The sequence below is a fragment of the Peromyscus leucopus genome, chromosome 18 (genome assembly GCF_004664715.2).
Source record: "Peromyscus leucopus breed LL Stock chromosome 18, UCI_PerLeu_2.1, whole genome shotgun sequence".
Taxonomy (NCBI): Eukaryota; Metazoa; Chordata; class Mammalia; order Rodentia; family Cricetidae; genus Peromyscus; species Peromyscus leucopus.
Window position 1 is genome coordinate 24,234,534 of NC_051078.1, and position 12,543 is coordinate 24,247,076.

The 12,543-nt window shown below is 38.5% G+C and overlaps 1 protein-coding gene across 2 annotated transcripts in view; it reads left to right on the forward strand.

The window, feature by feature from the left end:
- Mettl25 (methyltransferase like 25) overlaps positions 1–12,543 on the forward strand; it is a 76,642-nt gene that overhangs the window by 9,797 nt on the left and 54,302 nt on the right. For both annotated transcript variants that reach the window (XM_028883515.2, XM_028883514.2), the window contains exons 3-5: positions 231–337; positions 6,651–7,220; positions 9,892–10,039. In XM_028883515.2, coding sequence (XP_028739348.1) covers positions 231–337; positions 6,651–7,220; positions 9,892–10,039 — 825 coding nt within the window. The remainder of the gene's footprint in view (positions 1–230; positions 338–6,650; positions 7,221–9,891; positions 10,040–12,543) is intronic.

The window sequence follows — 12,543 nt, forward strand, 5'->3', positions numbered from 1 at the left end:
TTTTCATTTATAGTTAACTACTTGTTATAACAAGAGTGATTTTAATTATCTGTGGATATTCTTATTTTATCCAGTCTGAATCATACCCATTAAACTAGTAGAAACCACGGAGATATCACAGTAGAATTTCTGCCATTTTTACATTAATTTAAAAGGCTGTGAGTATCAGGTAACAACTCATTAAAATTCTCTTTTGTAGCAGTATTTTAATTTTCTTTATTTTCATTCAGGTGAAAATGTGAAGGCAATTAAGTTTATGAATACAAAAAAATCTCATGAGGTTCAGGCAATGTCAGAGCTAATCTGCAGTATTGCTGATTACTATGGTTTAAAGCAGGTAAGAGTATTTCCTTGTAAGTATTTCCTATTTTTTGTATCACTCAGATTTCATTTTCTACTTTTACCTTTTATTGGACTGTTGTTCTCCACCCCATCTCCTCTTTTTGACTTTCCTTTCAGTGTTTATTTCACTTGCCAAAGAGATCACATGCAGCACTCAATTCTTCTTTAGAGATCTGCCACTAAGCTATACCAAGCTAGAATAAGGTAAAGGCTATTTACTGCAGTATTGTCCTTCATAACTTTATGCATTTGCATTTATATGGAATACTTTGTAAACCAGTGCTGTGGTTAGAATGTGAGACACCACTATTAGGCTCATGTATCTGAACACCTGGTCCGTCCTGAGTTGGTGATGCTGTCTGTGGAGGTTATGGAGTCTTGAGGAGGTGGAGCCTCCTGGAGGAACTGGTCACTGGGGATGAGTTGGGGGTTTGTAGCCTGGCCCCTTTCCCTTAGTCCCTCTTACTGTGTTTCCTATGTATGAATGAAATGTGAGCACTCTGCTTCCTGTGTATGAATGAAATGTGAGCACTCTGTTTCCTGTGTATGAATGAAATGTGAGCACTCTGCTTCCTGTGTATGAATGAAATGTGAGCACTCTGTTTCCTGTGTATGAATGAAATGTGAGCACCCTGCTTCCTGTGTATGAGTGAAATGTGAGCACCCTGCTTCCTGTGTATGAGTGAAATGTGAACACTCTGCTTCCTGGGTACTGGGAAGCCTGCCCTCATGCTCCTGCTGCCATACCTTCCTGCTGTGATGGAGTTTATACCCTCTGGAAGGATAAGCCAAAATAAAGTCATTGTCCCCAAAGTTGCTTTTTGTCAGACTAGTTTATCACAGCAATGGAAAGGTAACTAATACAGGAATTGTATCAGGGGTGGGGTCTTTGCTGTGCTAACACTGACTCTATAGCTTTTATGCCTTTGGACTGTTTTGTGGGAGACTTTGGGATGGAAAAGCCATTGAGTCCTGTAACAGAGCTTAGTAAACTATTGTAATGGAGCCAGGCGGTGGTGGTGCATGCCTTTAAGCCCAGCACCAAGGAAGCAAAGGCAGGCAGATCTCTGTGAGTTCAAGGCCCGCCTTATCTACAGAGTGAGTTCTAGGAGAGGTTCAAAAGCTGCACAGAGAACCCTGTCTCAAAAAACCAAAATAATCATGACAATAATAATAATAATAATAATAATAATAATTAATAATAATAAACTATTGTAATGGGAGCTTGGAAAGCAGTAATGCTGAGAAAAGAGCAGAAAGTAGACTTCTAGTGTTATGTCCAGATCGAGGGCACCCCCAAAAGACCACCACAGAGACCAAATCCGGCATGTAAAAGCAAAGAGCCTTTATTTTCTTCAAGCTCTGGGCTTGGTCTCTCTTTCTGTCTGACACAGAGGTGAGAACAGAGAGCCTTGAGCCCAGGCAGGGTGGGGTTTTTATCATAGCAGAGATTGGAGTGAGGGAATTTCCAGGGTTCAGGACCCTGATTGGCTGACAATTGTCTAGGGCTATCTATAAAACAAAAATAGGTGTGTGCTAGACTCAGGGACATCTGGCCACCTTATCTAATGATTGGAATGTTTGGGATGTTAGGTACTTCCTCATCCCTGGGTGGATCCCTGGGTGGTGTCAGCTTAAGGCTTTTCCTGGATCTGGGTGTTGCCTGCCAGTAAGCCTGTCACAGAAGCTGTGTCTGGGCCCCTAACTAAGCCTGTCATGGCAGCTGTTTTGGGGCCCCTCCATACTAGCTCGTGAGGTTTTATACAGAATCTTAGATTCTATCATGCATTAGGCTAGGGGCCATCCATGTGATACTTTGCAGAAAATGTGGTACATTCTGCCTAGTTAGGAGAATTTGCTTAAGGCTGAATTGAAAAGTTACAAACTAATTTGTTTGGGGCACAAAAAAAAATTTCAAGACATCATAACATTGAGTTTGTGCCACTGTTAATTACGGAATTACTTTTATGCCAGCCTACAGTGAAAGAGAGGCTGTAATTGTTAAAGAAAATGGAGCCATTAAAAAGAGGCTTCCTGCTCCTATAGTTGACCGATAGAAAAGGTAGTATATTAGTGTTCTCTAGAGTAATAGAACGTATAGAATGAATCTCTCTATATGTATATATATATATAGAAAGGGGATTTATTAGAATGACTTACAGACTCTTGTCCAACTAATCTAACAATGGCTGCCTATGAATGCAATATCCATGAATCCAGTAGTTGTTTAGTCCATGAGGCTGGATGTCTTAGCTGGTCATCAGCATAAGCTGGAATCCCAAAGAAGTAGACTCTAGTGCCAGTGAAGGAATGGACTTGCTCGTGAGGGACAGCAGGTAGGCAAAGAACAAAAGCTTCCTCGTCCATGTCCTCATTTAGGCTTCCAGCAGAAGGCGTGGCTCAGATTAGAGGTGGGTCCTCTACCTCAAATGATCTCTGGAGTGTGTCTTCCCACCTCAAAGATCCAATTAGAAGTGGATTTTCCCACTTCAAATTAAACAAAAACCCCTTACAGGTGTGCCCCTCCATTTGGGGGTTTTAGTTAATTACGGATGTGGTCTTTGACAAAGGAGTAGTCATCACAGGTACTTAGAGGGCAAGACTCCATCTAGGATCAAACTTATGAAAAAAAAAGAGTCTAAGGGGTTTCCTGTTCCTGGAAAGCAAACACCTAGGAAAGCCACCATCTTTGGCACACAGAAGCTATTGAAACTGTGGTCCAGATGGGGCAGCCTCCATCTTGAGCCTTGAACACTTAAACTGACAGTGTTGTCCATTTTGTGGAGACACTTCTATGATTCAGAAAGCCACTGAGATCTGGCAACATGAGGAAATCTAAAAAGGCTATTGGAAAGGTGAAGTCTGGGTTACTGTGGCCAACCTGAGATGCTGGAATGTCAGATCTGGGGCGAATCTGCCGAGGAAGGGCTGCACTCAGGTCTCGGAGTCAGTCTAAGAGAGAGATGTACTTTGCAGGCAGCAAAGTTGGAGGGGTGGAGCTAGGCATAGCCCTTTGAGAAACTGAATAGGTCCTCAGCTAGGGGTGGAGGCTTGTTAGCTTCTCTCCCCTCCATTCAGCTGTGTATTTGAAATACGTAGAGGCTGCCAAGATGATTGAGCAGATAAAGCTGCTTACCTCCAAGCCTGACCATCTGAGTTCAGTTCCCTGGGTGGAGGAGGGTGGGAGACATCCTGTGTCCTGCATTGTTCTGTGGCATGCACACGCATGAGCACACACACATATACACATATAGACACACATACACACACATACATATAGACTTACACATACACACACACTTACACATAAATAATTAAATAAAAACAACAAAAATTTTAAAAAATATCGTCTAAATTTAAATTGTATTTTTTGAATAGCAAAAGTTTTATTTTTAATGAAATACATATTTAACTGTGTTTTGTTGTTCATACTTTTGTGTGTTCTATATATGAAATCTTGGCCTATCCCTAGATCACAAAGTTTTTTTTAATGTTTTCTTCCAAAGTGTATTATTTTTACTATTACATTTAGACCTGTGATCCACTTTTAATCTTTTAATTAATATTTGTTTCCTATGTGAGAGGCGCAGTTCACCCCCCCCCCCATTTAGCCATCTAGTTACCACAGTATTATTTATTGAAAAGATTATTTTATACTTGGGCAGTCTGTCTAAAATCTGTTGAGGATTTAAGTATAGGTCTATTTCATGACTCTTTCCCCATGCTTTATGTCTGTTCTTACATTACTAATAAAGTGTTTAGATCACTGTTTTATGTTAATTCCTTTTTTGCGTGTGTATTTGTGTGTGATGTGCCTCCAGTGTGTTTACCTATGGGTGTGTGCTTGTGGCGGTCCAATGCTGACATCAGGTCGATATTTTTGATCACACTCCACTTTATTTATTGAAGCATTGTGTCTTGTTGCACTCAGGCCTTGCCAACAAGATTGGCAAGTCAGATTGCTGGAGGAGTCCTGTGTCTGCTTCCTGCTGCATTGATTACTGGCGGCTTTCATGCCTGCTTCACTTCTGTGTGTGTTCTGGGCATCCAGATTTGGGTCCTTGTGCTTATAGGACTAGCTCTTTATCCACGGAGCCTTTGTCCCAGCCCATTATGTTAATATGGAGCCCTTGTCCCAGCCCATTTTATGTTAATTGTTGAACTAGTGATAACTTTATTCTCTCTGAAAATTGTTTTTGTTATTCTTAGGTGGTTTGCATTCCCATATAAATTGTAATATATAATTTTCAGTGTTTTTAGAAAGCCTTCTTGTTTCAACTAGGATTGTGTTGACTTCTGTGAATTTAAAGAGAAGAATTGCTATCTTAGTATTGAGATTGTTAGTTCATGACACAAGTTATCTCTCTGCTTTAACCTTTCAGGTTTTTAGGTGACATTTTATAGTCCTCAGTATATGGGTTTCTGGCCTTTGTTAAAGTCATTACTAGATACTTTTATGTTGTCTTGTGGCACGACCACATGGACCAGAAGTCCCGCCAGCGGGTGCCTCCACAGTTTCCCCCGAGCCTCTCTGTGAGCACTCACATCAGTCTGCTGCCACTGGCGGGGACTCTGGAAGGCAGGCTCAGCAACTTCCCAGAGCTAGGGCAGGAAAAACAATGAACCAGACACCAATGAAGACAAGTAGCCTGAGTGATCCAGCCTGTCAGAATGCCTCTGTTTTGGTTTCCTCAAAATTCTACAACCAGAACAAATTCAGTGCTGCTGGCTGAGATGGCCCTGCCTCACGGACTACTCCAGCCCAAACTTCAGATAAGCCCTCCATTTTCCCATCCACACTGAGACTAGACAACAGCTAGTTCTCCCAATTATCCCAATTTTCTCAGGGTCCCCCAAAGATGCCATCACCCCCCCCCAACAATAGGAAGCAGTCTAGAGAACACAATACCCACATTCCCAAAAGGTAGGGTATCTAGTTTTTGGCCCTTCAATGAGTTATGGATGTTTGTTATTGTTTAGGGGGGTTAGTTACAAGTTGTTGATCATCGTAAGAGAGGAAACTAAGCAAGGAAGGTTGGATTCAGGGGTCTTGTTCAGCAAAGAAAAAGGGGGAATATAGGATTGATAGGATAAAAGGGTAGATTATTGAATTACTTTTAAACTAAAAAAGCAACTACTTGACATTTTTACATTGGTATCAATTTTTGTATATTGATACAAATTTAAGGGTTTTCTTGTTATACTGTATATATGTTTCTACTCTTGTTTTAAGGTATTTTTGTATATTGATACAAATTTAAGGTTCTTTTTTATACTGTATATATGTTTCTACTCTTTAAAATATTGTACCGATGTAGCACATTTAACAATGTAATGTAAATTTCTAGTCCTTGAAAGCTATTATTACAAACTATTTAGGATAATTAAGAAATACAGGTTAGTAGTTAATCATCTACCGATCACATTTGTGGCCATGTTAGGTATATTTTTAAAGTCAAACATATATTTTAGATAGATAGATGGTCTTCAAACACCAGAGACTTACAGAATATGGCATTTTAATGTTTTAATAACATAAGGCTTTTCATGATAATGAGAAACATCTGCTCCAATCCAATTGATAGAACCAATCTACTTTAAAAAAGGATGATGGGCATTGAAGAACCTCCATATGGAGTTTGCTTTCATTGTGGCAAGGTTAGCCACTGGACAAGAGACTGCCGTTGCCTCGACTGCTGACAGTATGCTGTCCGAATTGGACAAACAGGACACTGCCGAACTTTGCCAAGACAAAATAGGACAGTCCTTCAGAATTTCCTGCTTCATAGAAAAGTCTGTCAGATATTCTAGGCCTGTAGGTCAAAGTTGAATGTCCCAGTATTGCAGAGGAACCTCGAGTGACTGTCCAGGCAGCCAGCCTGTCTGTCATTTCTATAGTTTTGGAAGTTGTTTGCTCTGCACTTCCTGTTTACTCAGGTAATATTATATCCTTCTCGGGTCTTTGACGGAGCTGAAGATAGGGTAGTTATAGTTACAGTTTTCCTTGTTACCAAATTCAGAAAGAAACTCATAAAAGAAATGTAAAATGTATAACGTTGAGAGACATAAAAGCTTAAGTTATTTAAGAAAATGTTTTTTGGTCTACAAAGGTATTTTTAGGATAATACAAGTTACGATAGAAAATGGTTTAGGTTTAAAACTTTAGACTCATTGAGATAGGATAGATTATATAAATGATATATTACATTTGCTTATTCATCTTAATAAAATATCTGGAATGTTTCTACTACCATTTAACTAACTAAAAAATCCTGAATTCATATTTTTGTTGTTGTTGTTTTCCTCAGATAATTGACGTGGGTTCTGGTAAAGGCTACCTAAGCTCCTTTTTGTCCTTAAAGTATGGTTTAAACGTTTATGGCATCGACTCCTCAAATACTAATACTCATGGAGCTAAGGAGAGAAACAGGAAGTTGAAGAAACATTGGAACCTGTATCGTGCTCAGACAAGAGGAGATGCCCATGGACCGGCATTAAAAATGCCGGAAGAAAAGAAAGTGCAAAAGGAAGTAAAGTGTAAGGGAGATTTTGAGAGTGCACTGAAGAACACTCTTGTGACTCAAGACTTGTCTGCCGATGTTTTGCCAGAGTTTTCAAAGTCAGCAGGTTCGGTCATCAGGAAACGGCAAGGGAATCTCCATGCCCAGCCACTCGAAACTGCCTTTTCTCTCGTGGACATTTTGCCTACTGAAGCCATCGAACCTACCTCATCCCAGGTGCACAACACCGAGATGTCGGAAGTGAGGACACGGAGAAGAAAGGTGACGTCAAAGCCTAGTGACTCAAGTATCTATTCACCACTGACTTCTTTTATCACCGCTGATTCAGAATTGCATGACATTGTTAAAGATCTGGAGGTGAGTCTACTTTTGAATCCTCTAGTTTGAAAGAATGCCGTCAACATAGAATACAATTTGAAGAACTTGTTGTTGTAGTTAGGTGATATTGGCTGACACATCAATTCTGAAGATCCAGCATAAAATCCTAAGCTGGCTTTCTTTGTGCCCACAACTGTCAAAATTTAATAAGCACATACTATATAATACAAAATCCTCTACTCATTTCGCTTCTACGTAGAAGAGCTAGCACAAATGCTAGAGAGTAAGCCAAGTTATCATATCCACAGTTTAGAGATTGTTAACATTCTAGTCCAAGAAAAATCTTAGTGTTTTCACAATTTTTATTGTTTTGAATTGACACTTATGGTAATATTAGATGTTCATGAAGTACAACAGGTTTTCATGCATGCACACTTGATCAGGTGAGGGCAGTGAGAACAGATAAAGAGGTAATTAGCATGAATTTATTGACAGACGTGCAGTCTCCTAGAGCAAGAATAGCCTATGAGAATTCTTTAAGGCTGTAATGTTTTCTAAGTTGTCATGTTATGTAATTGAAAGACAGTACATCTTAAGTACGCTATTATATGTTAAAGCAGTATTTTCTAGAAGCTTCTACAGATTATGTAGCCTAACTTTTTTATAAGACAAAGTATCTTTTGAAGTTAATATTATTCTTTTTTAATTTTTAAAAATCTTCCTAAAAGTTATAGCTAAACAAAGTGCCAGAAAGCTTTATACATTCAAATCTTTGTTTTATATTGTGTTTACAAAGAGACGTTTCCCCCACCACAGATATTTTTTATTAAGATGTTATTGTTATTTCTAAATTATGTGCATATGCATGAGTCTCTGTGTGGATGTTATTGCAGCAACCACATACGCCGGAAGAGAGGTGGATGCCATCATGGATCTAGAGGTATAGGCAAGTGGGTAAGGCACCCAGCCTGCATGCCGAGAACCAACCTTGGGTTCTCTGCAAGTGTAGCACATGCTCTTAACCAGTGAGCATCTCTCCAAAACCCCCTTCTTGCCAGATACATATAACAGGTACCAGTTAAAGGAAACATTAGTGCTCACGAATAATTAGGTTATCCCATTAAAAATTCAAACTTTAAGTATATTTTATCACTTCAATTTTCCAAAATAGTCTTGGAATTATATTACTAGAACTGTACAACCTGAGCATAGTGGTACCCCTCTGTAGAGAGCATAAAGACTGGTGTAGGAGGATCCTGAATTCAAGGACAGCTTGGACTAGGTAGGAAGACATTATAAGGAGTCTGTAACAAACCAAAAAGTTAAATACATTTGCAAAATCATGAACTAGACTCTGTTTCTCAAGTTTATGTTCTTAGTGACACTGATATATTTCATTTGTATAGTTGGATTTATTGATAATTACCTAGTTCTTTGATATCTCTTAAACAGTATCATCAGTATTTTTGTTTGTTTTCTTTCCTTTTCTTTTCTTTATATTTCTTTTTTATATTTATATTTCTTTTCTTTTCTTTTGAGACAAGAGTCTTGCTATGTAAGCCTGGCTAGCCTATAATTCATTATGTAGCCCAGGATAGCCTCAAATTCATGGCAATTCTCTTGCCTCAGCCTCCTGAGTACTGGGACTATAGCCTTGTTACCACCATGCCTTTAAAACTAATTCTAATTGGTACTATAAAAATTGAACTGTTGGCTGAATAATTCTTTACATAGCATTTAGGGAATATGATGACTTTTTTGTGTGTGTTGTTGTGAAGAAAACCTGAGAAATTGCTATGAGTATATTTATATCATAAATATAATAATAATGTGACCCATGGAATGTCTGTGTTTAAGTGTATCTTCTTAAAACCTCAAAAGATAATGCAACTTTCCTAAAAGTCTTTAGCTCCAAATTACAAAAGTATATGTACACAAATTGACTTCATGAAAGGTCCCATTTGCTCCTCTTTAATGCAATTTTATGATTCATGTTAAACAAAGCAATAATAAATTCAACTATGGGATGATTTGTAGATTGACAAAATTCTATGCATGTATGCATTTGTACCAATTTCATGTAAGTACATTTAAATTAGGATTTGAGTAATTGGAAAAAGCATTTCATAAGACAATTTTTATGTAAAATTCATGTTTGAAAATTGAGAGCAAAAATACATGTCTTTACTTTTATTAAATCTGGTCAACAAATAAACTAAACATATTGGCATTATGCTAGAAATGACAGTTTGTACCCTTTGTGTTTCTTATAACCAGGCTTTACAAGGTGGGCAGCCTGAATAAGTTCAATCAATAAAAGAATTGGCCTAGGATAGTCATAGTATCATATAAACATCTCAACTCTCAGGTTTATCGAGTAGTTGCATTGTTCATCCAACCTTAACCTTTAATGTGTAGTGTCCAGCTGTTAAGCAAATATTAGCTGTAAAAGAAATGAGAAAAAAATACAAATGAAGAAATTAAAAAACAAAACAAAAATAAATAGTAGCTGTAGTGAAAGTATCGCCATGTTGCCTAAAAGGAATAATTATTTATTTTGCATATAAAATGATTTATAATACTTCTTATGTAGAATTGATCACTTAAAAGTTCACATGTTTGAAAAGACACTTAAAATCTTCACATGTATAGTTTTAAACTCTTCTTTTAATTGCCTTTTTTTTTTTTTTTTTTTGCTTTGTCTCTAAAGGACTGTTTAGTGGTGGGTCTTCATACTTGTGGTGACCTTGCACCAAACACTCTACGGATATTTGCATCCAAGTCTGAAGTCAAGGGAGTTTGCAGTGTGGGTTGTTGCTACCATCTTTTATCTGAAGAATTTGAAGACCAGCATAAAGGTAGTAAGCATTCTGTGTGTCATAATTCTTACTCATTTTAATTATTGTAGCTCTTTTCTATTTCTCTTTTGGTCATTATTGTATCTTGATTGATTTCTCTTGTTTTGTTTTTGAGAAAGCAGCTCACTGTGTAGTCTCAGATGTCCTGGAGCTCACTATAAAGATCAGGCTGGCACAAACTCAGAGATCCGTCTGCCTCTGCCCTCTGAGTGCTTGGATTAGAGGCTTGTACCACCATGCCCAGCCATTATTGTGACTAGAATTAGCATTTAAGATAACATCAAATTTTCTTGCAAATTTAACATTAATAATATTAAGGGAATTAGATACAATATCACTTTTATATTTTATTATCATTTCTTTGGCCATAGAATAGACTTACTGAACACTAAAAATTTTGCGAATACTTGTAATTTCACTAATAAATGATGTATATTTTGTAGGACTCATTTATAATTACTTCTGAGTTTTGCTTTGATTGTGAGAGTAAAACTGTTGTTTTCATCATAAGTACAAAAATTTATTCTCATTTCCAAAGCTTTCTCCATTTCTGAATAATTAATATTTCTTTCTTAAAAAAGAAAAATCAGCATACTTAGATTTCTATGAATTTAGAAAGCTTTAGTACTGTTGTTTTTATTAAAATAGTAACATTTAGTCTGTGCTCTCTGGAAGCTGCCTGAAGAGAAAAATGAAAAATGTGTTGGCAGTTTCTAATATAGCATTTGCTTGGTGCATTTTATATGATAAATCTCTCTATAAGATATAGATTCAAAACTGCTGTTTCAAATTTGTTTCCATATTTTTTGCACTATTAATAGTAGTGGTCCTCTCATATATTAGGTAGTATTGTAATCTAAGTTTGAATAGGAGATTGTGGTGGTTTGAAAAAGAATGATCCCCATAGGCTCATAAACACGAATGCTTGGTCATTGGGAGTGGCACTACTTGGTAGGAATTAGGAGGTGGGGTCTTGTTAGAGTAGGTGTGGCCTTGTTGGACGAAGTGTGTCACCGGGGGTAGACTTTGAGGTTTCAAGTGCTCAAGCCAGGCCCAGTGGCTCTGATGCCTGTAGAGTCAGATGTAGAGCTCTCAGCTGCCTCTCCTGTACCACCTCTGCCTGCATTCTGCACTGCATTCTGCCATGCTGATAATGGACTAAACCTCTGAAACTGTAAGCCAGCCCCAGTTCAGTGTTTTCCTCTTTAGGAGTTGCCACAGTCATGGTGTCTCTTCACAGCCATAGAACACTGGACAGACATGTTAGAGAGACACTGGAAGAGCCTGAAGGAATTGAACAACTGGTATACCCATGCACTTATTGACTCTCCTTTTTTCCCCTCATGTCTTAGTTACTTTTATATTGACGTGACAAAACACTATGACCAGGGCAACTTAAAAGAGTTCAATTTGAGGCTAGCTCACAGTTCCATAGGGTTAGTCTCCATGACCACGCCAGGGAGCATGGTGGTAGGCAGACAATATGAGGCTAGAGCAACAGCCTCATGTTGGACATATGGACAACAAGCACCAGACAAAGAGAGAGGGCTACCTGGGAATGGTGTGGGCTTTTCAAGTCTCAAGGCGTACCTCCAGGGACAAACTTTCTCCAACAAGGTCATACATCCTAACCATTTCCAAATAGTTCTACCAACAGGGAACCAAGTATTCAACTATATGAGCCTATAGGGGGCCATTCTGATTCAAACCACCACATTCCACTTCCTGACTTCTATAGGCTTGTGGCTATGTCATAATGCAAAATGCATCTAGTCCGTCTTCAGAGGTCCCTGTAGTCTTTCATAATCTCTACAGTTTAAAAGTCAAAGTCTCTTCTAAAACTTCTAATTAAGGAAATCTCTTAATTGTAACTCCCTGGAAAATCAACAACCAGATTGCATACTCCCAACATACAAGTGGCACAGGATGTAGTTTACCATTTCAAAAGTTAGAAGATAGGACCAAAGCAAGACTGAAACTCAGCAGGGCAAACTCCCAAGTCCTCTCTAATGTCGAAGGGTTTAGATGGCTCCACCCTTCCAGCTTTGCTGACTGTAACATGTTTCTTTCTCTGGCTGGTTCCACTCCCTGTGTATAACTTTTCCTGACAGACATCTATGGCTCTGGCAGTTGCAACATTTTGGGGTCTCCAGTGCAGTCCAGGTTTCACTTTTACAGCTTCATGCAAGTTTCTTCAGGCCTCCATGCAGAAACTCCCCAACCTCATGCTTGGTTTCAGTGGCTTTCTATAACCATGAAGGAAAATTCCACAACCTCCTGTGTCCTCCATGACTCCAAATCCAGACCATGTGGCTGATGCTTAGGCCAGATTGCTCTCAACACCTCTGTCTTCCAGGCTCTTACCAGGATGGCCCAGTAAGCCCAGGATGTAGCAGTCAACCACTTTCTTAATCCTGAGTCTCAAAGTCCTCCAAAAAAAAAAAAAAAAAAAAAAAAAAAAAAAAAAAAAAAATAGCATCAGGCCTATCACAGCAGTATCCCAC